This window comes from Coprinopsis cinerea, assembly GCF_000182895.1.
Source record: "Coprinopsis cinerea okayama7#130 chromosome 10 map unlocalized cont3.10, whole genome shotgun sequence".
Lineage (NCBI taxonomy): Eukaryota > Fungi > Basidiomycota > Agaricomycetes > Agaricales > Psathyrellaceae > Coprinopsis > Coprinopsis cinerea.
The window spans coordinates 880,854-907,966 of record NW_003307535.1 but is presented as its reverse complement, the minus strand read 5'-3'; the positions used below and the strand labels follow the sequence as shown (position 1 = coordinate 907,966).

Sequence of the window (27,113 nt, the reverse complement as noted above, 5' to 3'; positions counted from 1 at the left end):
TAGTCATGTTGGCATTGAGGAAGTCAGCCTACTGGTTTGAAAACTCGAGCGTACTTGATCCCTACCGAGAGGTTAAATGTGTCCTCGATTAGTTTGTGTGGGAAAGGGAGTAGCTTAGGCCAAGTAGTAGGTTATTTGAGTAGCGGTCGGGCATGAAGATCCCATGTGTGTATTTCGGCTTAACGGCGCACAACTTGACGCAGGGCGTCCGTTGAGCCCACAAGCAAACTCATTGAATACCATCAAGAGCCCAGAGACCTGGTGGCGTAGCAGTCAGCGACAAAGGAGTACTCCACTGTGTTCTCTAACCTATCGGTGTAAGAAGCACTGGAAGTCTTGTTAGTAGTGCTGTGGAGGGCTGGTGTATGGAAGCCTGCTAGGAGAAGCGTCAAAACTTTCGAGATCCCCTAGTGACATGCATCAGAATTCCAGAAATTTAGGAAGAATCCAACGATATCACTCGTGTTTTCAAACCTCTTGAGGTCTTTCAGTGGATTTATATCTGTCATGGCAAAGGTCCATGAGGCCATGGAGCAGCGTACGTTAGTGTCTAAGCCCTCGTGGTCAATCTTCTACTGTAATTCCTTGTGATTGGCATTTCTAAACTGACTCGGAGTTCAGTCAGTACATAAGGGCAGAAAGGGTACTGGGAGCACCTTACCTACATCCCGCCTCATTCGGGGAGCAGCCGTATCAGGTGGTGAACCACTCAATGTATCGTGGATGATATCCGGGGGTTGCAGGGGTGACATTGAACGGGGAGGATCCCATCTAGGCGAGGTAAGGAGCATTTCCTCACTGGGGGCATAAGAACCTCTCCCTCCCATGACCTTCGCCCTCGCGTTGAGGACCTAAAGGGGAAGGCTTGTCAGCAGGCAAAAGACTCGGCAATCGAATGCACTACAGCTAGCAAGCTGTTTAAGTAGAGCTTTGATAGAGCCAAAGCGAAGATGAAATGATAGTGACCTTTAGGTCGACATAAAAAGAGCGCAAGATGGATCGCCGCAAAGGTAGCACAAAATAATCCGCTTTCGACAGTGACTTGGGGGGATTTTCCTGACCATCAGAGTCGTTGAGCGAAACCCGCTCTTGGCCTTGGTCAGGTAATAGATCATAATCAGTGCAACGGTGGCGTCGCAGAGCGCGGCTCCTCCGAGCCAAACCTAGAAGGCACAACGGGCACAGAAAAAATGGGAAGCGCCTTGCAGCCTACCGTTATCACCGCACCAATTCTATAAGGAAGTTGCGAAAGCAGCCGAGTGGAGGCGGTCAATGATGCTGTATAAATACCGGAGATGCATTGTGATGCAGAAATCAACCCAGATGAGACTCTGCTCCTATTTTAAGAGGAAAGTTACTCACGATGACAATAAAAGCCAGAAGCTTTTTGCTGTAAGTATAGATTCCCCATGCATAGAAGGTTTGGCTGATCCCACTGACTGGAGCTAGGGGATCAGAACTAACACCGGCAACGCTGGGAATTCTACTCACTCAAGGCGCTCATGAGTCCAACAGCGACCCAACGCAGGCCGCCATCGTCAAGAATGGCTACTGGGTCCGTCGTTCCCCAATGGACTGCAAAGAGGTGAAACCCGTCTCTGGTAGCAAGGGCGGATTCCGTGACCTCCAACACGATAACAACACCAACCACGGTTTGGTAACCCACCTGTCCTTCGGAAAGACGATGTAATACATGTCTTAAGGCAGCGAGTCAGGGGAGAATGTCACGGAAAGGACGAGCGTCACGACGCACATAGATGGACCAGAAATGCCCCAAACAAGAACCAGTTGCTGAGAATGTCCACGAACTGTTTCTTGTAAATCAAAGCACCGCGGACCTGAGAGAACTCCCAACTGACCATTGGGCCTGTTCTGAATGGGATCGCGTCAGTACACCCGATGGCAGAAGACAGGGCGTGGAACATACTGGAGAATGTACTATCCTTGGTCAGAGGTATCTGGCTTCCAGAGCGTCATTCCTGGAGAAAGAGAAGAGATGTAAATTGACTAGTAGCTGGGCTGGCCCTCAAATACTCTGTAGATTCGCAGGATCCGAGTTATCCCCCAATCGATGGTTTGGGGTTGATAGGTAAGCGATGGGCTATTTGCGTTCCAAGACCAAGACGGAGGTCCATTCCCTTGAGATAGTCATCCCCACCCTCAGTCAGAAAATGTCGGGAGCACCCATTTACACCAAGTATCAGGGAGCGCAGTAAGGTGATGGATGGTAAGAGTATCAAAACACGTCCCAATCTCAAATGGTTTCCAAGTAAATTCGTCGAATGTCGGCCGAGCGACCGAACCGTATGAGCGAGCTGACCATTGGCAGATGGGGCAGAACAGAACTGGGAACACTGAGCAACCAAAAACGCGAGACACTTTACAAGAATAAATCTCCCAAGGTCCAACCATTGAAGCCAAGTTCTTGCAACAAATCCGTTTTCGAGGAGAGAAAAGTAAAGAGCGGTTCAAGATCACGCGCGACTGAAAAACCAAAACTTTGCCAGCAGAGGACGCCGACACCATTGATGGCTAACAAGCACAAGCAACTTCAGGGACGGGTAGCCGGCTGCCGCCGCATCAATCCTGGGTTTTCTGAATTCCACCACTCTGAGCAGAGCTTGGACGGAACCACCGACTTCTGCGATCCAGCGCTTCTCGGAAAGTCCCTATAAAATGAAGTGCCTTATAGAACCATGGGTTGTCTTTCCCCTCTCTTTGCTCTCCGTACCACTCCTCGAGGGTTGACAGGCCACGAGAGCAATAAACTTGAACCCGTGCTGGTTGAGCCACTGTTTGCCAAGGCGTCAAACTAGGAGACTATACCATGGCTCGACAACGGCGAGGAACTATTTTCCAGGTGAAGGCACTCTTAACGGTGCTATCGACGACCGTAGCCATCACGAATGCTCAAGACCCAACCTTGACGTCCATAACCAGCGTCAGAACCGTCTCCGTAACTGCGCCCCCGATCGAACCTACTACATTCACGCCATTCCCCATTCCTTCGGGGAGTCCAGTTCCAGGGGTGTTCCCAGCTGTCGAGCCCAAAAATCCTCCTGCGGTGGGTCGTCTCGAATGCGAGTCCGACTGGGGACTGACCATGGCTAAACATCGGGCTTCTTTCTTTCTCTCAGGCCGATTCTGGGGTCATTCCAAACTTCGGACCTGCCTGGCAAAGGGCTTACGAGAAAGCGAAGGCGAAGGTGATCCTTCCACTGCACAGAAGTTGAGACATCTACTCGACAATTACCCTTCTTCTTTTCGCCATCTTGACGAATGACTGACCCTCTATAATTCGTTCGAATTCGAAGGTGGCTACGTTCTCGTTATTGGAGAAGGCCAATGTGACTACGGGGATTGGATGGATGCGAGGAAGATGTATGGTGCGTACCTTCCTCGCTATGGTGGTTTCCCCGACATATCATGTTTCCGAAGGGAAACATCCCACCTATTCCATGGACTTCCGATCCCAATCCCAAAGTTGGGACCAAGACTCCAGACGGCCGTGAACAGTGGCCCGGGCTATGCCTCCAAGACTCGCCTCTTGGCGTCCGCTATGCCGATTTCGTCACGGCATTCCCAGCTGGTGTTAATGTGGCCGCTACGTGAGCATCACTCCAAGCTCTGTGCTTAAGCGTCCAAGTTGACAAGGTCATAGTTTCAACCGACGCCTCATTCGCGAACGAGGTCTACTCATGGGACGTGAGTTCAAAGGGAAAGGGGTCCACATTTCCCTTGGGCCTGCCATGAATATGGCCAGGGTTCCCCAAGGTGGACGAAACTGGGAAGGATTTGGAGGTGATCCCTTCCTTGCTGGTGAGGTCTCCTACGAAACCATCTTGGGTTTGCAAGCAGGAGGCACACAGGCCTGTGCAAAACACCTCGTCGAGAAGTAGGTTTTCTTCTCTCAAGCGTGTCGATGTCGAAGCTGATGCCGTGCACAGTGAACAGGAGTACAAGCGCTCCCTTTCCAGCTCTGAAGTGGACGATAGGACAGAACACGAAGTCTATCTCCACCCATTCCTTCGGAGTGTAATGGCTGGAGCAACCAGCATGATGTGCAGTTACAGTAAGGCCATTCAGCATGCTTTTCTTTTGAGCCAACCTGATCACCATTCAGACTTACTCAATGGAACATACGCCTGTGAGAACAGCAGGCTCCTCAACGATATTGTAAAGGGAGAGTACGGATTCCAAGGATGTAAGTACCATCTGAAGCGCGTTTCATTCACGATACTGAAAGTTCGTGTAGACATCCTGTCCGATTGGGGGGCGTAAGTACAGACTAAATCGGCGTTAAGTTGCAAGCTTACGTTCCTTTCCAAGCCAACACTCCACGATGTCTGCGGTAACAGGTTTAGATATGACAATGCCAGGAGGCCTCAACTTTGATGGCTCAGGCCCTTACTGGCGGGAGACCCTTGCTCGCTTCGTCGAGAATGGGACTATCCCCGAAAGCCGCGTCGACGACATGGGTAAGCGAAAAATTATGCAGACCATCGTCGATGCTCACAACTAACCACCTCGTCAAACAGCAATTCGCATCCTTGCAGGATGGTACTTCCTCGAGCAAGATTCGCCTTCCTTCCCTCCCGTCTCCTTCGACGCATTCAAACCGGACGACGAAACCCTCAACGACCACATCGATGTCCGCGAAGACCACCACAAGCTCGTGCGGGAGATGGGCGCTGCGAGTATCGTCCTTTTGAAGAACGAGAATGGTGTCCTGCCTTTGGGTCGACGAACGTACAGTACCGCAGCTGGATCTGTACGCACTGAGGCTGTAAAAGAAGCCGAGAGGAGCATTGCGTTAATTGGGAGCGGAGCGGGACCTGGACGGGGAGGACCTAATCAGTTCCCAGATCACGGAGGTCTGGACGGGCATTTGGCTATGGGATGGGGATCCGGGACTGCCAATTTCACCTATCTTGTCACGGTAAGAAACGCCCTCGACCCAATACGAGCCACGCTAAACAAACATTGGTAGCCTCTCGATGCCATCCAGCGCCGAGCCCAAGAGCAACGCACCAACGTCACTTGGCTACTCGACGACTTTGACCTCCCTCGCGCAGGCAACATCGCACGCTCCGCCTCCGCCTCGCTCGTCTTCATCGCCGCCACCTCGGGTGAAGGCTACATCACCGTCGACGGCAACGAAGGCGATCGTAAGAACCTCACTGCCTGGCGCGGGGGAGACGACCTCGTCCTCGCTGTCGCTGCCCAAAACAACAACACCATCGTTGTAGTAAACAGTGTTGGCCAGCTGGACATGGAGAGGTGGATCGAGCACGAGAACGTTACAGCCGTCGTTTGGGCGGGGTTGTTGGGCCAGGAATCGGGGAATGCGATTGCGGATGTGTTGTTTGGGAGTTACAACCCCACTGCGCGGTTGCCGTATACGATTGCGAGGAGGAAGGAGGACTATAGTGCGCAGTTGGCACTTGGTGGGGAGTGGAGGGACATCATCGCCATCCCATATGACGAAGGGTTGGAGATTGATTATCGTGGGTTCGATGCTCGCAACGTTACACCTCGATACGAATTTGGCTTTGGGCTGAGTTATACGAGCTTCGAGTATAGTCGACTTTCGGTTAGGAGGGTTCCTCGGTCGGATGATGTGGATCGAGAACTGGTTCGTGCTTGGGAGGGGGGAAGGGCTACTCCGAAGACGCCTGGTATCTCTCGGGCTTTCTGGTATGTGACTGTCTTCCTTGAGACGAGGGAGAAGTTGTTCCATCCCTGTACAGGCTCCACAGACCCGCGTACGAAGTGAGCTTCACTATCAAGAATACGGGTCCTGTTGCTGGTGGGGAGGTAAGGACCCGTTTACATACAGGGTGTCCGTGCTCACCTTGTCCAGATCCCCCAACTCTACGTCAACTTCCCAGAATCAGCGGGCGAGCCTCCTTCAGTTTTAAAAGGCTTCACGGACGTCCATCTCAGTCCTGGCCAGAGCAAGACTGTCACGATCACTTTGTCAAGGCGAGATTGTGCATTCAATCACCTGTTGAACTGACATCCTTACTGGTCTCCTAGATATGACTTGAGCATTTGGGACGTTGTGCACCAGGGTTGGAAGAAGCCTGAGGGTATCATCAACTTTTTCATCGGCCAAAGCAGTCGAAAGGAGAAACTGAAAGGGCGAATTCCCTGAACCAATTCAGCTGGAGTCTTATTTTACCTTTCCATCTACGTGTATGAAACAAATGAAATCAGCACACGCGTTTGCGATACCGATTGTCGTGAAAAATCAGAAATAAGTCATTACCGCCCCCTCTACGGTGGCAAAAGAATCGTAACAAATGGAGTCTAGAGGGATAAATTCTAGACAAAAGCCAACAAAGATACGAGTACACGTACTCCAAGAGGAGAAGTTGCACCCAATCCCGTCAAGCCAATAGATACCAGTGGAATGCATCACCAAGTCGTACGTCGAACGCGACCGGGCGCACCAATGCCCACAAACACATGTCCCATTTTACTGGACATGCATCTGCAACACAAAGCGCGTACCCGGGAGTGTCCTTCGTCAACCGCGAGTGGAGTCGCCAGTGAATACGTGTTGGGGTTGTAGGTAGTATATGTAGTGTGTTGTTGTGCGAAGGATGAGAAAGTCGGACCGTTGAAGGTCGCACTAGGCCGCCAAGTTGGGTCTTTAAGACGACTTGCCCTCGGCCTTCTTTTGCTCGGCGGCGCGGTTGGAGTAGATCATGTCGGTAAATGGGCCTTCGAAGAGGAGCGCGATGCGGTAGACGATGTAGACGTAGGCGCTGATGAAGAGGCCGGCGGGGCGCTCGGTCCTGTTTTACAGTGCACACAACCGTTAGAATGTTCTGGAAAGGAAGACAAAGGAGGGAAATACGCACCAGAGAGCGGTAGCGATGAAGCTCATGGTGCTTCCGACATACATGGGGTCGTTGAGGATGTTGAAAGGGAATCTAGATGGCGTGTTAGTGCCATTCAAACGCCAACCTCCACAGATGGGAGTTGGTTGGCTGGTTGGTTGCGCTCACCCCTCAACACGGTGGTCCATCAAGATTCCAAAGTAGTCGCCCAGGAAGGTGCCAGTGATTCCGAGCTGCCAGGTCGAAGTGATAACAAAGAGCTGGCCCAAGCCGAAGAGGACGACGGCGATCTTGCTGGCGTACTCGTAGGGGATCAACGCGACCTTGGGCTGCTCCTTCAAGGCCTCATGGTACCTGTTCAAGTTGATTAAAGAACAAAGAACAGGGTATAGTCAGAAAATAGTCCTGTTTGGATTGTGAATGAGCGAATACGCACAGGTAGTCCCGAAGGATGCCAAACGAGAAGATCATGACGGCCAAAAAGTAGCATCCAGCCTTCCTGTTACCGCCAAACAAGCGCGTAATAGTCTTGTTGTGGTATTCTAATTCGTTCCTCGTCAGTTCAGTCCTATCCTATACCAGAAATACCATACCATTTCGTGCGACGATGTTCCATGCTGTGGGATTGAACGTGATCGACAGCAGGGACAAGGTGAGCGACGCCTTGTCGAGGTCGATGAGGCCGTTAAAATCGAGAGAAGTCATTTATTCTATGAAAGTCTAGAGGAAACTGGACAGAGAAGAAAAACGAGCGGTGGTGGCGGGAGGCAAAGAGCTGGCAGCCCTGAGCACGTTTTCTCGCGTTTTCACGGTGTCGTGTCCCGACTCAACAATCTCAATGGGGATAAACGGGCGATATGTATCCGCAATCAGCTTTGAACCCCATTCCAGGCAGGTTTCGCTCAAGGAAATTCAAAGATCTGGATATAAATACAGATATCACGAAAAACTAGTACTCGAATACAACAGCAAAGCGAGAGCGAAGAACCTGCACAAAACTACTAAGAGAACAGGCTATTATATCAACAATACAACAGATTCACGCGAAAGTGTCACTCATTAGAGGGTAGATAAGGACGGTGACGTTTGGGGATGGATGAAGAGGCGCCACAGGGATCGCCGCAAGACTTCTCTACAGTCTCTTCAATGCCTTCTTCCTCTTCTCTGCGTTAGAAGGTGCACTACTGGTTGCTGCTCGCTTGACTGCCTTGGATCCATTGGCGTTGGCCAGACCCGCGGCGCCAGGGGCCACACCCATGCCGAGCCCTGAAGCTGCTGGCTTACCGACTGCCACATTGGCATCAGCAGGGCCCAGGGGAGATGGCGAAGGGTGTCGCTCCTGTTTCGCACCCTCCTTTTCAACAGACAACGATGACTTGAGCGTAAAGATCTGCTGTGGTCCCGGGGACGCGGATTTACGGGAAACAGGTTTAGTTGTGCTGCTGGTAGTACTTGAAAGAGGGGGAGTCGCTGATGCGGTCGATGAAGCAGGAGGGGATGCAACTGTTGGTGGAAGCTTCGAAGTCGAGGCTACTGGCCGTTCGCTAGGCTTCGCGTCGCCGTCAGGGTTCGAAGGCGTGTCAAATTCCACTGGCCTCACGCGTGGTGTTGCGTGCACGCTGGTGATCAGCTTTGCTCGAGAGCAGTAGCTGTCGTAGTCCTCCATGAACATCTTACCCGCTTCTTCGTCAAGCGCGGACTCGGGATTGGGGTAGATGAGGAGACATTTGACAGTGACGAGGATATGTTGGATTCCGTAGCTCGATTTCCAGTCCTTCTTCAAGGTGTTCACGCAAATCTCGCCTGTTGGGCCAACGTTAGGGTGGAAGAGCTTGGTAGCAAACCAACCTAAAGGCGTGTCAGACGATTGCATGCAAAAATCGAGAAATGGGACTGACATTTGGGGGGTGTTGCAGGGAACTCTTCCGTGAAAATAAATCGAACTTTGAAGTATCCACCGGCGTACGGGGTTCCCTCTACGGTGGCATAATGTATCAGCTTCAATTCGACCGAATTTAAAGGAGAATCGCTTCAGACATGTGTCCAAAGACACGAGGCGCCGCCTCCGATGGTTTCTTGACGCAGAAATTCGAAGACACGGTCCTTTTGGCCTCTAAACCGTCCCCAGGGGATTTCGGACATGGAATACTCACCGGGGCCCTCGATAATACCCGTGACATCCAGCATATCATCCTCATTAACCTGCAATCGGATCCCTTCCGGAGGATTCTTCCTCATCTCATTGATTTCGCGCATAAGCTTCTTCACAACAGCTGCAGAAGGCTAACGGCGCCAACACCACCAATAAACCCAGATTGCGACCGAAACGGAAAGGAGAAAGTCAGCCTTGTGTTCCGTCACCTCGAAAGTCCCAAAATGCCTTTGGCGGCGCGGTTGCCACTCACCATCGTTAAGATTCGTTAGGTTGGATAGTGGTCGTGTGTGTGTCTTCGTTGGCGCTCGTCCGGTGGCGAGGTGGGTCAGCGGTGGAAGTTCGTTACAGAAACGCGAAATCACAAAGTTGGATTTGTGATTCGGGCGATTCGGGCGGAGATTCAATATTTTCGCGAATGAATTAAACCGACTCACGTGACGGGACTTGTCAGGTCCTGCGTTTAGCGCCACGCTTGTTCTTCTAGGTTCTTCTTCTGGCCGCTGTGCAGGGCTTTGCATAGAGCCAAACGAAGTCCCCTTGGTATCCGTACAAGAGGAAAACTGTACAAGCAGCTACCACAGTGGCCATCGACCCTACATCCACGCTTTTAGGGGGGACTCCGTTCTCTCCGGCTCCCCTGTCTTTTTCCCCGTCTCTTTAGGAATCCTGAATTTGGGCAACATCTACGTTTTCAAGTCGGTCTCTCCTGCCCAACATCCATTGACCAGAAGAATTCGACGCGATCTTCCACTGCGACTAAGTTCAAGGAAACAAATACGACAACGCTCTGACCCTCGCATAACGCCTGTGCTATCAAAAATCTCTCAAGAATGTATATATCATTGTCTTCCGCTCGTTCCCTCGAAGGCTGGTCTCCTCTGGCACGCTGACCTCGGCGTGGCCGCAAACTCTAGGGCTTCACGCGTCAGTGCAGGATCTGGGAAAGCCCGTGAGTGTATCAATAGCCCTGGCCGACAAGGCTTCGATAATGATATACCCAAGGTGAGTGGTTGCCGTAGACTCCGAATGTGGATACTATTGATACAAAGTGACGGACCCTAGCCCTTGGGCGCCTCTTGGGCGTTAACCGCAACTTCTCCGGTGTGGGAAAACCTTTTCAAACCCAGCCGTTCGCCACCCATCTCGACATGCGGCGCGATTGGAATCTTGAACACGCGTTTACAACTGGACAAACAACCCTGATCCTCTACAACCATGGTCAATTTTCGTATACCCAAGGACTTTGTGTCGATGGCGGCAGAGATATTCGACACGCCAGCACCTATCCTGCAGGTAAGTTCTGATCATGCCAGTTCGCCACTCGATGGATATATGACTGTCATCAGGCGATAGCACGAGCAGCGACGATGAAGCCTCCTCGAATGCAAGATCTCCTCGTGGTTCTCGATGTATTGAAAACCAGAGATGCCCTAAAATACATCCCCCAAGCCATAGGCATCTGTCTCCCCCTCATCGACGTATCCGATCCTGAACTCACGGCGCCGGAAACCAGTGGCAAAATTCGACCCCAGTGCGGGCGATATCTCATTGGACTGATGGGACTGACGATGGTCATGGAACATGCGCAGAGAGACCGTTCCATCATCACCCCGAGCCTGATGCGCCGAATTAACGACAAGCTGGACGACATCTTCAAGGCAATAGATTACGGTCTTACCTGGGCACAATCCGCACGCGACGACGAAGCGGTTCCGTATCCACACCTTCAACCATCGGGGTTTCCTACGCCGGCGGCCTTGCTGTTGTGCCTTCTCAACTCCTTCGACCCGGCCGCCTTAGGTACTTTCATAGCCCATCCATCAACTATCCGGCTTGTGATTCGATTCTGGCTTCTCAAAAATGTTAGCAAACAAGGCATGCGGTTTGCCAAAGGACCGGCGGACGAGTACATCTGCTACATTTTCAAGGACAGCGTCTACCTCTGCCCTTACATCAACCTCTGGTCCTACTTCTTCCGGCGCGAACAGGATGATCGATTCTGGGAGGGCTGGGTCGCCTACTGCAAAGAAAACAACCTCGACGGTGACGTGCTTCTAGCCGACACCATCGTTTCGCGGCTCAGGACGATCAGGCGGTGCACGCGGGACCCGGAGGTGGATGTATACGCGCTATGGCTCAATGCCCGCCCTTTCGTTAACATGATCCGTTATCTCGGCGAGGCATCGCAACGGGCCATGGGGTGGGACCCAGATGTATATCCCGGATTGAAGATTCCTGTCACCTCGATGGAGCTCGCCCTAATGAGGCGCACCTTTCTTCCAGAAGTCATCCATATCTTCAACGACTTAAACGATCGATGCGACGCGAAGGCCATAGCAAGCTATCCTGAGATTATGGAGAAAGCACCTCCAGCTGTCCAGGGCGCTAACATCGCAGTCCGCGCGTTCATCTTCCTCATCCAATCCACCCATCGAGGAGCATACGTCATTCCGCACGTCCTGTCCGTCGTCAAAGCGGGAATCGTCCCCCTCTTCGTCAAAGCCCTGTATACCCTCCTCGATTACCCAATTGATAACCCAGAGTTCTTCGGGATCGAGCACCAATACCTAGACTTGTGGGAATCGGTCGGGTCGATGATGGTCTATTTGACGTCCTACTCAGCATACCCGTCCATTGTCGCCGCGATGAAGGAGTCGTTGGAGGCGATACCCGATTCCATGCTCGAGGCCGTGTCCAAGAGACTGGCCAGCCATCCCTGTGGAAAGTATAAGAAAGGGCTCCAACTGTTTCTGGAGATGGTCAACGAGTGGCACGCCTGTATGTTGGACTACCGAAGGGTAAAGGACAAGCTCGGTTTAATGATTTGCGATAACCCTGCGGTGAGCTTGGTCTCCTCGTTTCAATTATTGGAGTTTAACGACGAGCAAATTCAAGCATCTGCAAGTAGTCAAGGCTTTAAACCTTGACAGCAGCATACAGTGGTCGAGACAGTGCTCCGGGTGCCGCTCAACCCTTTACTGCTCGCCTGAATGTCAGGAACAGGACTGGAATCATGGGCATCGGGTGGAATGCCGCCTGGACGCCAATCTTCGACGAGGTAAGTCAGTTTGCGCTTTTAACTAAATTAAACTTGACTTGAACGTAGAACGTGAGCTCGACGAGTCATGGTATACTCACAACTGGCGCTCCTGGCACATATTCCTGATCCTCTGGACCTATCGGACGAAGGCCCTCTTCCACGAGCACCTCAGACGACCTGCTGATTCAATCCTTAGCCTCGTGAACAACATATACCCAACGATGATGACTTTCTTCCCGCCAGGCTGCTACTTGATGGAAGGCATCTCTCACAGTTCCGATATACCCCAGAAGGATTCGCTAGAAGCGCGACTCGCGGCGATGCTCAAGGCGGCGGGCGATCAGGCTGAAAGGGAGGAACAGTCCGAGTATCTGTTTGATATTCCTTTCCCAAGGATACGCCTCGTGGAGGGACTGTTTATGTTTGGGCAGTGCGCTGTCTCGGTGATGTTACAGGTGAAGATAACGGGGGTTCGAGAAGAGGGGGCAGAAGTCGATTTGGAGGTGATGCAGACGCTGACGAGGATAGGGTGGGTGGTCACGTTGGGTCGTACTTCTTCAGGGACTGACTATACTTTTTGTATAGACCTATTACCGCGGAAAGGATTCGGGAGTACATGGAAGGGGATAACTTTCCAGAGGAGTTTTGATCGGTCAACTTGTGTACTTTCCTTCCAACCCAATTCGATGTCTCCGCTGACCTGCTGCAAGCGGTCCCCCTATTCACTCGGTTGTAGGAGGAGCGCATGCCATCGTTATCTACTTCTGCACTTCCGAATGGATCGTGTGGTCTGCTTTCGGCAATCACTTACATACTTAACAGCAAATGTCCCTTGACTTGTTGTCCCTTGATGATGCTCCCTGAATGCGTCTACAGTACCTGATGTCCCACTTCCGACGTCCTTCCTGAAAGAACGATTCTCACTATTTTGAACATGGGCCGAGACTGGCAACCATTTGAGCGGATGGTGACTTTCGAGTTCTCGCGAGTGGCGACTCTAGGTCACCGGCCACCGGTAAGTTGGAGCGTTGTGGACAATCTAACCATATGTACTTATGTTCGAACATGAACAGATCATATGAGCACCTTTGTGCGCTCCTCGGGCTGCTTTGAACAGCGATGGCATGTGAGTCTATTAGCAACTTTGGGAGGACAATACAGTTAGCCTCTGTCCCACCGGTGACTATGTACTCTTACGACCAACTTGCTTTATGTAGACTGGTTGACGTGAGTGGGTGTGTTCGAAGAGGGGATCAGCCCTTTCTAATTTCGTCTGTAGCTGACTTCGAGGCACCCCATCCGAATCTCACGGAGTGATGTTGGGCTGGTTGCTATGTAGGCGCTACTGTGGGCGCCAAAGTCCGCGCCAAGCTAGAACGCTTATACAGTCGCGGCTACGAATTGCATGATTGCGAATGGTGAATCTGTTGTTTCAGGCGAGCTGTGGGGTCTTCGTTTAGGACTCCTGACACTCCGGTCATTCTCTAGGTGACGCTAGTATACGTTCCAGAGCTTGCACTGTATTCAATTTCCTCCCCTTTTCAGGTACAGGGCAATCATTGAATGGGGACAACCATGGCCACCGTAATTAAGGATTACGCAAACGCTGCAGATAATATGACCTACCAACCGGGATCGCAATGTCGCCAATCTTCTTCTGATTCCGCACAATCTCTGATCCGTCTCCCCTCCTCCCACGTCTATCGCCCTGACCCTGCCACGTGCTCACACAATGCCGGCAGCATACGGTCACTTCTTTGGTTCCTTCTACGCGATGCGAAGCTACGAAGCAGACGACGCCAAATACGGAGGATACAAGCGCCCTGTGTCCGACCTTTTGTCACAGAAGAGACTAAACCAAAGCAGTCCTATGTATGCGAATCCAACTTCTGGCGCGATTCGCGGACAAGCAGTAACTTACCAAATCCTTCTTTTCGTCACGGACAGGATCCCAGGCTGATTGATTGGAGCTCTTGTTGTTGTGACCGCTTACTACTTCTCTGCCCGGCCCTTGAAATCTGGGCTCTCGCTGGACCGAAATCAACTTCTTTGGAAATGAATTTGTGCGGGACGTTGGGCCGCACTGATGGTGTTGCGATATCCCCCTTCGCTTCGCGTAAAGAACCGATGGTATAAAGAGGAGGCCAAACGCGCAGCTGTATCTCCAGGGTCGCCCCACCTCCATCTGCACCATGAAGTTCCTCCACTTTGTCGTCTTGGCTTGCACCAGCATTCCCTTCGCTCTTGCACAAAGCAGTGGAACTGGCCTGCTCGTGTCCACCGCTGAAGGCGATGTACTTGGAAGCAGTCCTGTAACTGGTGTTCGTCAGTGGTTGGGTATTCCTTATGCCTCTGCGAATCGATGGGAGGCGCCTACGGCGGCACCCACTCGGAGCTCCACTCTCTCGGCGACTAGCTTTGGAGACAGCTGCCCCCAGTTGATCAGTCCAACCATCCACCGCTATCTCGAGTTTGCTCATCAAGATGAGCCCCTCACTGAGTCGGAAGACTGTCTGACGGTCAACATCTGGGCTCCCAGTATGCCCCGTCCACAGAATACCGCGGTTCTCATCTACATTCCCGGTGGTGGCTTCCAATTTGGCACGGTATGTATTCCGTTTTCAACGCGTCGATGGTGCGGAGTCTGACTTGTCTACAGAGTGCACTCAGCGTGTACAATGGCCAGAATATGGTGAAGGATAACGACGACATCATTGTCGTCACCTTCAATTACAGACTCAACATCCTCGGCCAGCCGAACGCGCCTCAACTCGTCAGTCCTACCGATAGTCAGAACTTTGGTCTCCTAGACCAAAGGGCTGCGATTCAATGGGTTTACGACAACATCGCCGCATTTGGTGGAGATCCATCCCGTATCAGCATCGCTGGCCATAGTGCTGGCGGTACTTCTGCTGGGCTGTATGCCCTTTCCTACCCCACGGACACCATCGTGAAGGGTATCATCGAACAGTCTGGAAAGTACGACATATGACCCTCTGGGTTGCCCCCAAGTTTCTGACTTTTTGGTTGTAGCGTTATCGGCTCGACAGACCTCGTCTCTCCCACCTTGGACGATGCTCCATGGCATACCGTAGCCGATGCTGTTGGCTGTGGAAACAGTCAGTGCACCTCGCTTGTCATTATGAATACGGCTAACCTCCCCTTGCGTAGCTGCTACACCTGCCCAGTTCACCTGTATGCAAGGCAAGCCATGGCAAGACCTCGTCAACGCCGCCAACGCTGCCAACATCATTTTCTTCAAGATTGTCACGGATGGTTCGTCCCCCCTGTCTCGTCTTTCGAGATTAGCCTCTAAACATCCGTTTAGAAATCCTAGTCTTCTCGGACTATGAAGATCGACTGGAAGCTGGGAACCTTCTCCAAGTCCCTACAATGATCGGAAACGTCATTCACGAGGCGAATGCTTTGACTGTTGGGATGAATCTTCAGTTCCGCGGAAACTCCCCTCCGTTCCTCACCACAGTTATCGGCGAGATTAGCAGCTTTGTAAGAATCCCATTCGCATATGCCAAGTTGTACTTTGTCACTAATCCGTTCTTGTCCGTAGGTCGGTGGTGTCTGCGCCACTTCCAGGGAAGCCGCGCTCCGTTTTGACGCCGGCATCCCCACCTGGCGCTACAGATACGAAGGTATGCGTACATTCTAAAAACCACCCTTACCTTGCACTAAACTTGTCATTTCTAGCCATCTTCCATGAGATCACCACCCGCTCCGACCTCGGCGCCTTCCATGGCTCAGACATCCCCGCCGTCTTTGGTTCCTACGACTTCATCACCTCCAGCCCCAGCACCAACCTCGTTCAATTGTCCAACTACTTCCAAGGTGCCTGGGTCGAGTTCGTCAAGAACCCTGCCACTGGCCTGACGACGTACGGATGGCCCGAGTACGACCCATCCGACGACACCCTCGTCCGAGTGGGCGATAGGGAGAACCTCACGGGCGCTTTCCTCTACGACCCACACCTTTTGGACGCTACATGCTCTGACGTGTCCACTTTGATGACGTTGAACGCGCAGTTCAACACCTTGCTGGCAGCCATTTAATGATTCTATTTTAAGGGATATTTAGGAAGTTTACGGGTTTTTGTCCGGTTCTCTTTTATCGATGTGCCCTCAGCAATCATTTTCTCAGCTTTTTATTCACGTATCTAATCTCTCGAGGTTTTCTTCAACTCAGTGTATCACTAGTTTTTCTTTTTTTATTGGATTTGTCACAAACATAAACATCACGAATAGGAATCGAATGGATATTCGCAATACACGCATACTGCTTCCCTCTTGAACTGACTTGTCCAACGTGGTGTTCGGTCCAGGTAACCAGCCGGCGGCGACCCGACACAGTCGCAATCAACTCCGTGAGCTTTAGCCTTTCCTTTAATAGTGGGGGATTATTATAAAAGACACCAGTAAGTATACCCAATACATTAGTAAACGTTCCACCATCGTGCCGAAAAGTGCAACCCGGTGGTCGAGCTAATCAATCAACAGGCTCCTAAACCAGCCGCTCGTATCTCCGCCCTTCACACTCTCAGAAATGGTGGATGGGAAAACTATTCCTGCTACTACCCTGTAGTAGTAGGTTTTCAATAGAGCTGCCACAGGGTCTTGGCGCTCAGTTCTCCCACGAAAATGCAAGCTGGGACCTTTAAGGTGGCTGTCTCTTGGTTGCCTCTGTTTTGCTTCAGGATCTGAGTCTCAGCGCAGCGCGACGGACAAGGGAAGCCTTCGGCCTTGCGTGCAAAGTTGAACCTCTCCAGGAAGAATACAACCTTTTACTCGAGTGGCCACCTCTATCCAGCCCCTAGTCGACAGCAAGCACGTTCACCGTCCCCCTCTCCCCGTTTTTGCGGTTACTCAACACCATTCTAGGCTCTCTCATGGATGGGCTGCTCCAGTTGAGAAGCTTGACGCGGCGTTTCGGACACCAAAGGTGAACATTGCACCATTCAATGAAGAGGTAGGCTAGACTCTCGAGTCTCGACGGCAACTAGAAGTTGGGGGAAGGTGTACTAGTTGGTATGAACAAACAATTCCAAAAAGGCGGTGAATCTTCTATCCTCAAGCACTTCCTCAGTATGTTCTCCTTCCCGTCTTCGCAAATAAACCACTGACGTGTCCCTTTAGACGACGTGGTTCCGACAGCGACCACTGGCCTGGGCCCTGACCACAATCTCTCCGCTTCGCTTGCGTTGGTCTACAGTGGTCTACTCCCACAGGTCCATTCATGGCTTTGGTGAATCAATCCTCATTTCTCATTCCGCCTGTTGATGCACCACCTGCACAGTGCATACATCCATTGGCATAAGACACCCTTGATGCATTGGTGTACATGCTGTCTAGCGACAACCATGTACGATGTCGTGTTTGTGTTCATCCTGCTTTTGCGTGTGCGTATGGCCTACATTCGCTTCTGCGCCTCCCAAAGGTTTGTCGAACTTATCCTCGGTCGATTGCTTGCTTCCGTTGATGACTTGGAGACCATTTAATCAGGACGAATGCTGCTCCTCACTCGTCGGCCTGCTCGTGTCCCGACCTCGACAATGATATATGGCTACTCATCCCAGGCTGTCTTCTCTGTACGAGCACGGCTTTAGTAGCGCCCACGACGTGTCGTCCTCACATGCCATCGTCTCTGACCTCTAGCTCATCAAGCATTCCACACCAAAGAACGAAATAATCCTCACCTTCAATGATTTTGACAGTGAACTGCCAGATTTTTGATGAGATAGATATCGACTCCAAGGATGGCTTGGAGCATCTTTATCTCTGGTCGGATGACGGTTTCCTATCGACGCGCTCGCCTTTATACTGCTGGCACCGTCACTGAAGACCCCCGTCTTGGAGATCCAATACCACAGGCCGGCGTTGTTTGCGATGATTGTCACGAGGATTCAGACTGTGGCCTGGGCGTCCCTTGTCTCGTGTAGCTTGCCGATTTCCGTAGATCGAGATCTAGACTGACGGAGGTCATGCCATGGTTGAACGTTGAACAGGCAGTATGCTTTTAGGCGAGGTGAATGGGAACGGGAAGTTGTCGGCTGGCTGATGAAGAATCCGTGATTTTTGCTGATTCTATGTTTGTATGCCCCTCTGCTTTTGTTATACGGCGCTCTATCAATAGCTTTACCGATGACTGCGACAGCATGACTTCGTGCGCATGAAAACGTGGTGTGGACTCAGGTCGCCCTTGGGTTTTCGTTGCAGTCCATCTGCGACTGTCGTCTGGATCCCAACGTGCTCGCCTCAACATGTCATAGTGCTAAAGGGGTCGGGAAGTGCTTTGCGCAAAGCGACTATGAACATTCACGGCACGGTGACGGAGCGTTGGGGTGCGTAGTTTTAACGCGTGTCCTGTTGATTCACAGATGATGTTTCCAGCAAACCTCGAGATAGGGATGGACGAGCTGTGTGTTCTCTTACCTAAAGTGTGGACTAATTATAACAGCGCAGTTTCGTTCGAGATTGTCTCCTGAAACAGTCAAAGGAATGTAATTGATTTAATTTGAATGTGGCGGCTTAGGGCTACTGGGATTGGTTGTTCTGAGTCCCGACAGGTCCTTTGTGTAGATACAAGCAGAAATCATCATCATTGACCACCAGAGCCTCCCTTCGCTGACCAGGTGCACCATCCTCCGCTGATAATCTCGAAACCTCCAAAGATTTATCCTGCAAGACGGATTGACGCGACATGCCAGCCATAAATTGTTTGGACTTCGAGTCTTCGGCGTTTTAGGTTCTGGGACGAACGAGCAAGAACGGACGCAATTTTCGGCCTTACTATAGTGCAATGAATAATGTTAAGTTGCTTGTGTGATGAAGAGGTTTGTGCGTAAGAGGCAGTGGGTATGTATAGGCCGCAGGCGGAGTTCGGTAGTAGCAGGCTCTGCGGCGAAGCGCGCTCTTTTAGTTATGTTTGGCTATTGATCTAGGACAAATACAACTTCACGTTCAGGGCTCGATAGAGCGGCTGGCACAACTGTCCACCCCGAGTGATCGGAAACGAGAATAGACCCTAAGCTAGGGTTTCAAGCCATCACCTCCATCACTCTCATCATCGTTGTGCGTGACTCGACGCGACGCGACTAGATGTGCTCGTTGGAACTTGAACAAATCAACAAACATTACTCGCTCACTCCTCATGGAAGAACCGCCAAATACCGACATCGACATTCCTTCGGAGGACGATATTCGAGCGCTGGTCGAGTCGATCGTTGGTGTTCCTTTGGCTTGACCGATGTCGAGATTGTCGAATGCGTAGGATGACAGAAATGATAATCCCAATGCCTTCGCCTTTTTTATGGTAGTCTTGGACATGTACTGAATGGCATTGTTGGTCGATTGGATTGAGATACTGAGCCCGACTTTCGAAAAGAGTTCATGGACGCGGTCTGGTGCTGAAGCTGCATGGAGATATACGCCATTGACCGATTGAAGTGCGTTACAGCGATTATTTATGGTGTTCATAAGCGCCGAAATACAAAAGACCTGGCGCTAATTTCCAATTGGGATTAGGGTGAATTCACGCAATACATTACAGGATCAATCTGGAGAGCGTACCATCTTTACGTTTGACCTTCGGCGGCGCATAATTTGGTCCTCCCAATCCTCTGGCTCGTCCTCATCCTCGTCCAAAACCATACCATCCAAGAGATCTTCATCGTCTGAGAACCCAATATCTTCCATCTCAACCTCAACCCGCCGGGGTATAGAGTCCGCCCTCTTCCTCCCAACCTTCCTCCGCTTTGCATCTCTCCACGCTTTCTTGAATGAGCGCCCCTTTGGTTCTGTAGAGAATAATCCGGTGAACAACGCCCAGAGAATCGGTGCCATCGACTCGATCTTCGATGCGTGATCGTGGATGTCAAACGCAAGGACTGCTTCTTCCGTCGTATGGCTAGCACCGAAATGGAAACCGGCGTTGGGGCTTGTGACTTGTATCAACTCATAGGAAACCTTGTCGAGGATTGAGGCGAGCGCCCATTGTTGCAATACGGGGCCGAGTACTTCATTTCGTTGAATCGCATCGAGCACGAGGGCAAAGGTGGTAGAGAGGTCAACGAGTGCACTGTGGGTTTGTGGGTACTGAACTTGATCCATTTCAACCATTGTCGTAAGGAACGAAGACAGAGATACATTTTCCTCTGATAGTTGAAGAATAGCTTCGTGAACAGATGTTTGGACCGGCGCCATTGGCTTTTGGAAGATAAAACACGATAACGACTCATTAAGGACGCGTCGCGGCTTATCGTTGCCGGTTGATGGTCATCATCGGTTCCAATTCACCTCCGATCACTCGGGGTGGACAGTTGTGCCAGCCGCTCTATCGAGCACTGAACGTGAAGTTGTGTTTGTTCCATCATCTTTAACAACAAACAAGGAATTTTATTTCATCCGCGCCCCATTTCTCGGACTGTGAAGTGCGAAGATACGAGCGGCACCCCTGGCCACACAGTTTGAACTGCGAAATGGTCACGTGAACGCTAGTAGCGAATATATTTGTGTGGCAGGAATGTGGCTACGAGCGGAAGTGTTCGTAGGCAGTTACCCTTAGGTCCCAAAGCAGTAGGCCTCGGTAGGGGCAGTCCCAAACGCAATCTGCGTAAGAGGTTGCATGGAACTGAGAGAAACTGCGTGAAACAGCATCAGGGTGGCAAGTGATGCCATCCATCAATCCATCATCCAGTATGTATTTCCCGTTTATGTCGGCATCCCCCGCCCCGCCGTCATGTTATTCGGAGACTCTGGTGGGCTTTCCGTCTTCTGTCCCTACAACCCCGGTGCTAACTCCCAGGCGACTGGCGATGGAGGGACACACCGTTGTGGTGACTCCGTCTTAGTGAGACTGGCCAGCTTCATTCCCGCCCCGCAGCAGCACCCAGTCTGAACACCCGAGTTCCCGTTTCCCCCGTTTCGATGTTTTCCAGGAAAGACAAATGATATATTTTCTCCGGGGACTATTTGAGTCGAGAAGACCTGGCGATGGAGGGACACACCTGTGGTGACTCCGTCTTAGTGAGACTGGCCAGCTTCATTCTCGCCCCGCACTAGCACCCTGCCTGAAACCCGCGAGGGTGTATGTTAGGGTATACCGTTTCCATGTTTTCCAGGAAAGACAAATCCTAAAACTTCTCAATGGGCTATTCCAATCCATCTGATGCATTGAGGTACAAGACAATCAAGATCTATTCTTCAAGAAACGCAAGCGAGAGTAGTATACATGGTCATCTAGGACTACTGGCAAGAATGAAAGACGATAGCGCGTGTCGCTTTCATCAATGGGGATGGCGCGAGCTTTGAGCGATCCGGTCCCCCGTGGGAGGCGGGCCCAGAACGTTAGGATCGTAATGTGTGTCGTATGGAGGGTGCAGTGGAACATGACTCCGTTGAGCCCCCTCCAGCGCTTCGAACGGAGGTTGCTGACCACGAGCCGCCTGTTCCAGGTGATAAGCGTGTTGGTAGGAATTAGGCCCTGGAGTATACGCGTATCTTGGGTCGGAGTATTCCTGAACAGGGCCCCACTGCGCCGGCGTAGTTGGATGTTGGTGGCCGCCATACGACATGTTCGAGTGGAAGTGATCCGGACGGTTTTCGATTGGCGATAGCTCTTGATTGGCATGGGGGTTCTGGAAAGAACCACTCGCCTCCCATTGCGCTGGGTACTGGGTTTGGGGCCACGCTACATTACCCGATTGCGGGTGACCCCAGTTGCCTTGGTATGCACCCTGCACAGGCTGAGATAGATGTGAAGGTCTTTGGGAAGGGGGCAGTGGAGGTTGAGAATTCATTGGGGGCTGAGGCGGGTATCGAGGAGGCGGAGGCGGAGGCGGAGGCGGAGGCGGAGGCGGAGGAGGACGATGTTGCTGACTCTGGTGGTGTGTTGGTTGGGGTAGGAGCTGGCCATGAGCGCGAGGGGGCTGCTGAATAACTTGAGAATGAAGAGGCTGGCCAAGCATGCGCTGAGGAGGAATGGGATGAGCAGGATGGCCCGCATGATCAGCATTCGCTGCAGGTTGACCCCAGACGGCAGGATTCTCGTGCGCACGAGCAGGCTGGCCATTCCCAGCCCTGAGAGTAGAGTCGTCCAGCGTTGTCCCCTGATCGCCAAAAGAAAGATGTTGAAATGGTTGATGAGAGACCTGAGACACCGAGGCGCTGGGCAAGATCTGGTCCGCAAGAGGAAGATGCTGGGATGAGTGTTGAATAGGCGCCGTTGTTGCACAGGGACTGTAGGAACTGTCTTGGGACACAGTGTGGGAAGGGGTAAGTGTTGGAGCTGGGACGGCCGAACAAGGACCAGCGTCGGTCCTGGATTTCTTCTCGTTGAGTTTATCTGCCTGGAGGACCTCTGCGGCGCGTTTCTGTGGAATGCTAACCTCCGCGGATGGGGGCTCGACGGCGTTCGGTTGGGCTGAAGAGGCTGAAGAGTCCGCCTGAGTGTTCGATTCCCCCAAACTGACATTGCTCAGAGCCTGATTACCCTTGTCCTCGCAGCTGCTCTTTCTCGCCTGAGGAGGGTTCATACCAGGAGATGTGGGACTGCCCTGGTTTCCACCGGCGTTATACTCACTGTCGCTCGAGTCCGACGCCGAGGATTCGTCAGTGCTGCTGTCGACGAGTGCCTTGGATGTGACTTTTCGACGGACATTGCGTCGAGGGACATTCTTGCTCGTATTCCGTGCAGCTCCGCCGTCGTAGTCGTCCACGTCACTGCCACTATCATCCTCCTCATCCGCCTCCATCTCTTCATCCTCCTCGTCAGAGCCGCTCGATGACCCCTCGGCTTTCCCTCCGCCTCCCACCTGTCTCGCCAATGGGGTCTTCTTTGTTGATTTGGCGGCTGCTTTCCCTTTGCCCGTCTTCACCGCGTTTGCGCTCGACTTCGCCCTACGGTTACCACCCGTCTTCGTCGATGCTTCGTCGGTTTTTGATGAACCATCTGCTTTCGAACCCTTCCGTCGCGATTGGGCTGTCTGCTTGTTGCGTTTGGAGGTCGTTTTGTCATCTGGATTCCCCGAGGACTTGAGAGGATTGGATGTATCGGGGGTTGACGGCTGCAATGAGGGGCCCGATGAGACCTTGGACTTCCCTGGCAATCGCTTGGTTGGCTGAGGCTTTGCCCGTGGTGCCTTTGGCTTTGCAGGTGACTGGTGTTGGCGAGGAGGGCCCACGTAATCCCAGTCGTCCGTGGAACAGGGGCCAAGTGAGTCGATGAAGCCATCAAGAAAGAAGCGTTGTCCTCGAGCGTCGGGACGTCCGGAAATGTTAGGGGCCCGCGTGACAATGACCGGGAGTATGGACTGCTTGACCTCTAACAGGAACGTCAATATATACAACCGTGCTCCAACCAGTCAGAGAGACTTACGGGTCTTGTCGCACGCAATCACCTTGGGGCCGCGACCCTTTCGGCAATCGTTGGCCAGAAGGCGCATGGAATCGGCACCGCTCTCCCTCATCCCTTTACCGGTTTCCTGAGACTCCTCCGGAAAGCCTGCGCGCCGGTGCCAGTTGACCAGAGCCAAGCCCCGACTACTGAAGTAGTTCGGCAATCTCCTCCAGTGTAGGACTTTCCACATCTTCTCATCCTCAAACCCGGGTGTCTTTCCTGGATCCAAAATCAACAAAGAGCGTGATGGTATATGTTCATGGACGTACGGATTGTTTCACAGAGATGGTTCCGGATAATGCCCGTCCATTCTTTCTGGCCCATTTGAGCAAAGGCCTCGTCGCTGATCGACTTGCTGGACCCCTCTTCCTCCTCCTGATCCTCCGCCTCTTCGTCGTCCTCCACTCGCTTACGCTTGTTGGCAGCCTTTCCCCCCTTTGCGGAAAGCGAGGCAGAAGCACCAGGAGTGGCGCCGCTACGACCTTGAACCACTGCGGTCGTAACAGATTTGGCAGATGCATCCTCGTCGCTGAAGGCGTGCAGGGGTTTCATCCGTTCCAGACGGTCGCTAGCGAAATATATCAGCTCTGGGACCCATGAATAATGGGAAAACGGCGTACCTTGAGTGGATTTGAAGCCTTATGGCCAGATTATCCACCTGCGTTTTCAATCTCTCTTCCACAAAACCTTGTGCCCCTTCGGTTTCGTGAACGTAAACCAAGTTCTTGTCGGAATGGTGGGACCCGGTGAGCACGAGAAGGGCCTCGAATTGGTGATTGCGTGAGGCTTCATCCAATATGCTGCGAGCGGCGGCTTTAGAACTTTCGAAGTTCATCTTCCGGGTTTGAAGGGTAACCCCCTCTCGGTCATTGAGCGACAGTTTTTGCACCTCCATCTCCAAGACCTTTTTCCAGAGGTCCTCGGGATACGACTGGCGAAACGCGATGTAACATTCACGACCTAAAAGAAGATATGCGTCAAGATAGTCCGTAGATCATTGTAAGACGGCAACACTTACGGTCCGGCGCAGTGTCCTTGAACTCCTCCAGCTCTTCCGGAGATAAGTGTACTTCGCGGTACTCGAGAGCTCTTGCAATCTCTGTAGACTTGTGGTCCGTATGGGCGAACAACTTGCCGTACAGGTTGAAGTAGTTCACACCATTCCCTCCTCTTGGCTTGGTCGTGAGCATGCGATTTTTCTGGGACCACATCTGCTTGACTCTCGAAACAGGGAACCCAACCTTCCCAGCGAGCGCAGCAAACGAATCGTTGATGGCGTCGAATCCGGCGTCTAACATCTTCCTCTGCTCCCCAGAAGGACGACCCATTGACCCCGGGAGCCTACCGGACGTTTCATCCTTTGAATTCGAGTCGTCGTAGATAGCATCCCCTTCGCATTCTTGGCTCCTAGTCATGCGATCTTGAGTTGGTGCCGAGGGGTCGTCTTCAAACCCATGCTCCCAGTCCTGCTCGTAATCCTCCCAATCGTTAGAGGCACCCTGCGCATCATTCCTCGGACTCTCTTCCGGAATGCTAGGTAACGGCCCGACGATTGAAGCAGGCTGAGATCCAGTACTGGTCGACACGTTGGAAAGCTTTCTTAAAGCGTCAATCTTGCTCCCCTTCATCGACTCAACCTTCTCGCGAAAGGAGCGATGCAGAGCCGTAGACACCCCATCATTCTCGGGTAGGTCTGGAGGTACACTCCTCGACCTGTCCTCATTCCTGGCTGGTAGATCGTCATGCCCTTTGGCCCGGATGATCGAAGGGGCCGCGAGCTCTAGCGGTGCTGAAGGATGGCGATAGTGGGTGTAGTAAGGGCGGGTCTTGTAGGAAGACGTTTGGACACGGGACGGCGACGGAAACAGAGCATCGGCAAGAAGGGAAGTGTTGACAGGCTGGATAGACGACGTAGATGTAGTAGGGGGACCCGTGGAGGGGTGGATTGACGAATGGATCGAAGCGTGAAGCGAAAGCGCCTGGGATTGAAGGGTTGGTGCCTGGAAGCTGGTATCGCTGAGAGGGATGGCCGTGTGGGCGTTGTGCTCCTTGCTCCCACGCAGGGAGGTGAGACCATCCACGGCTCTGTTTTGAGGGGGAACGCCCTTACACGAGACTGTTTGGGAATGCTGTCCTGGCGCCGATAAAGGTGCAATTGGGTTACTCGTGGACATTGTCATGGGGCGGGTAAGAGAAGACGGGATAACCCCATAATTCAGAGGGGGAGGGGGAGGAGGTAGATGATACGGAAGAGATGAGGGAGGAGCTTGAAGTGACATATTGAGGGATCCAAATGCGCGAGGGTCTTGCTGACCTTGGAGAGTCGGGTGTGGTGCTGAACATGGAGGAGGGACGGTGGTCTGCGAGCCGTTCTGTGAAGGGTTACAAGGATGCTGGGAAGGGTGTGAGGAAGAGCTATCACTGGGAGGGTTGGCGGGATGGCTTGTGTGCGTTTGTTGAGTGGTGGGTACGGCACCACCTATGTTCTCAATTGGCTGGCGAGATGCCTTGGATGCGGGGGGCTGTTTGACTCTGGAGTTGGACCGCGTTTTTCGTCTCTTCGCTTGCTCGCTGGACGCCTGGACGAGATCAAGGAATACGCCATCGTGGGTGGCTTGAGGACGACCCCGGGTAGAAAGATGGGCCGTCGGAGACTTAGGGACGATTTCTCCAACGCCCTGACTCCCTTCCCTCTGGCGTTTTGCCTTGGAAGATCTGACTGTCTCGGGTGACTTCTCTGTCAGAGTGATGTTGCGCCGAAGGGCGTATGGACCTGCGCCGCCCACCTGCGAACCAAGCTGCAGCATGGGGTCCAATGGATCGCTATGATGAATTCAGCATTTGCTACTCCAGCACACGCTTAAACAATGATACTCACCAGTCCGAGCCAGCTCTGCGTCTGCGTTGGTTGGGACCTTCTTGGGCGACCAGAGGAACTTTTTCGGCCCCTCTGCAGCCCAGTCAGAAGGGTTCAAGCGCTATCGTGACCGTATGAACTCACCCTCTGTCCTCTTCATTAGTCTCCCCCATGTTCACGTTGATATCCGGTTAAGGCGAGCAAAAAACGGTTATCGTGTAGGTCTTTTTCTGTAGGACTGGCAGTAACACAACAGTTTCAACAGTTTGAAGCTTGGGATGCGTTGGCCCGGTTGAAAGGGACTGTGGTCAGAAGGAGAAGACCGTTCGACAGCATCTTACTCACCACATACATCCCCTCCAAAAACTGCAAACTGCTCGAGGACTACATACTGCCCACCGCCTAGCAGTTTGCAGCTCAGGGGGAGGACGTAAAATATGGCAGCGACTGCAGGTTTAACGACGTTGCGTGCCTGTCACACGCTCGAGAATCCATCGTTTGGTGATTTCCAGACGAAGAAAGGTGGATTTGATTCTCTGCTGGCCTTCGTGTGTCGCCGTGCGTGCAAGGGAACACCAGATTGGTCGTGTCGGCAATTTCGGAGGTCTGCTGTCCAGACATTGGTTGATAACGCAGAGCTTTCCTGTGAATGGGAGTATACTTACTTCGAATGCACACGGCACGAGCGGACCATGAGTCAACCGATGAGAATGTTTTGGCAAACCCATGACACGTTTAGTGGTTGAATCAAAAATCTACATGGCACCGCCTCCGAACCCTTCAACCACGGACACAGCCACCAGTAAGATA

General features: G+C 52.3%; 9 protein-coding genes across 9 annotated transcripts; 5 read left to right on the top strand and 4 right to left on the bottom strand.

The window, feature by feature from the left end:
- Nucleotides 1-1,363: 1,363 nt before the first annotated feature.
- Nucleotides 1,364-2,675, top strand: CC1G_08722 (hypothetical protein; the record flags this gene model as incomplete). The annotated part of the gene is made up of 5 exons (XM_001834039.2): nt 1,364-1,392; nt 1,516-1,657; nt 1,892-1,998; nt 2,042-2,089; nt 2,330-2,675. 5 exons carry the CDS (start codon nt 1,364-1,366, stop codon nt 2,673-2,675), a joined length of 672 nt encoding a protein of 223 aa, XP_001834091.2.
- A 152-nt stretch (nt 2,676-2,827) lies between these two features.
- On the top strand, nt 2,828-6,157 carry CC1G_08721 (cellulose-binding beta-glucosidase; the record flags this gene model as incomplete). Its single annotated transcript, XM_001834038.2, has 14 exons — nt 2,828-3,064; nt 3,138-3,206; nt 3,315-3,386; nt 3,439-3,608; nt 3,662-3,895; nt 3,948-4,072; nt 4,124-4,204; nt 4,256-4,277; nt 4,330-4,478; nt 4,539-4,939; nt 4,991-5,697; nt 5,751-5,817; nt 5,864-5,979; nt 6,040-6,157. 14 exons carry the CDS (start codon nt 2,828-2,830, stop codon nt 6,155-6,157), a joined length of 2,568 nt encoding a protein of 855 aa, XP_001834090.2.
- Nucleotides 6,158-6,447: 290 nt separating this feature from the next.
- Nucleotides 6,448-7,601, bottom strand: CC1G_08720 (methylene-fatty-acyl-phospholipid synthase). The gene is made up of 5 exons (XM_001834037.2): nt 7,442-7,601; nt 7,285-7,390; nt 7,017-7,202; nt 6,870-6,941; nt 6,448-6,803 (listed from the first exon to the last, which is right to left on the bottom strand). Exons 1-5 carry the CDS (start codon nt 7,551-7,553, stop codon nt 6,659-6,661), a joined length of 621 nt encoding a protein of 206 aa, XP_001834089.1. The 5' UTR covers nt 7,554-7,601; the 3' UTR covers nt 6,448-6,658.
- A 379-nt stretch (nt 7,602-7,980) lies between these two features.
- CC1G_08719 (ubiquitin-protein ligase) lies at nt 7,981-8,748 on the bottom strand (the record flags this gene model as incomplete). The annotated part of the gene is made up of 1 exon (XM_001834036.2): nt 7,981-8,748. One exon carries the CDS (start codon nt 8,746-8,748, stop codon nt 7,981-7,983), a length of 768 nt encoding a protein of 255 aa, XP_001834088.2.
- A 1,470-nt stretch (nt 8,749-10,218) lies between these two features.
- On the top strand, nt 10,219-12,692 carry CC1G_08718 (hypothetical protein; the record flags this gene model as incomplete). Its single annotated transcript, XM_001834035.1, has 5 exons — nt 10,219-10,296; nt 10,350-11,843; nt 12,001-12,061; nt 12,110-12,572; nt 12,629-12,692. 5 exons carry the CDS (start codon nt 10,219-10,221, stop codon nt 12,690-12,692), a joined length of 2,160 nt encoding a protein of 719 aa, XP_001834087.1.
- A 1,543-nt stretch (nt 12,693-14,235) lies between these two features.
- Nucleotides 14,236-16,107, top strand: CC1G_08717 (carboxylesterase; the record flags this gene model as incomplete). The annotated part of the gene is made up of 7 exons (XM_001834034.1): nt 14,236-14,649; nt 14,703-15,022; nt 15,077-15,162; nt 15,215-15,319; nt 15,372-15,550; nt 15,612-15,693; nt 15,749-16,107. 7 exons carry the CDS (start codon nt 14,236-14,238, stop codon nt 16,105-16,107), a joined length of 1,545 nt encoding a protein of 514 aa, XP_001834086.1.
- A 974-nt stretch (nt 16,108-17,081) lies between these two features.
- CC1G_15288 (hypothetical protein) lies at nt 17,082-17,549 on the top strand (the record flags this gene model as incomplete). The annotated part of the gene is made up of 3 exons (XM_002910335.1): nt 17,082-17,136; nt 17,188-17,296; nt 17,348-17,549. 3 exons carry the CDS (start codon nt 17,082-17,084, stop codon nt 17,547-17,549), a joined length of 366 nt encoding a protein of 121 aa, XP_002910381.1.
- Nucleotides 17,550-19,080: 1,531 nt separating this feature from the next.
- On the bottom strand, nt 19,081-20,169 carry CC1G_08716 (hypothetical protein; the record flags this gene model as incomplete). The annotated part of the gene is made up of 2 exons (XM_001834033.2): nt 19,081-19,554; nt 19,621-20,169. 2 exons carry the CDS (start codon nt 20,167-20,169, stop codon nt 19,081-19,083), a joined length of 1,023 nt encoding a protein of 340 aa, XP_001834085.2.
- A 1,166-nt stretch (nt 20,170-21,335) lies between these two features.
- Nucleotides 21,336-26,476, bottom strand: CC1G_08715 (hypothetical protein; the record flags this gene model as incomplete). Its single annotated transcript, XM_001834032.2, has 7 exons — nt 21,336-23,371; nt 23,426-23,665; nt 23,716-24,014; nt 24,067-24,406; nt 24,465-26,269; nt 26,325-26,396; nt 26,448-26,476. The coding sequence occupies 7 exons, from the start codon at nt 26,474-26,476 to the stop codon at nt 21,336-21,338; spliced, it is 4,821 nt and encodes a 1,606-aa protein (XP_001834084.2).
- Nucleotides 26,477-27,113: the final 637 nt, after the last annotated feature.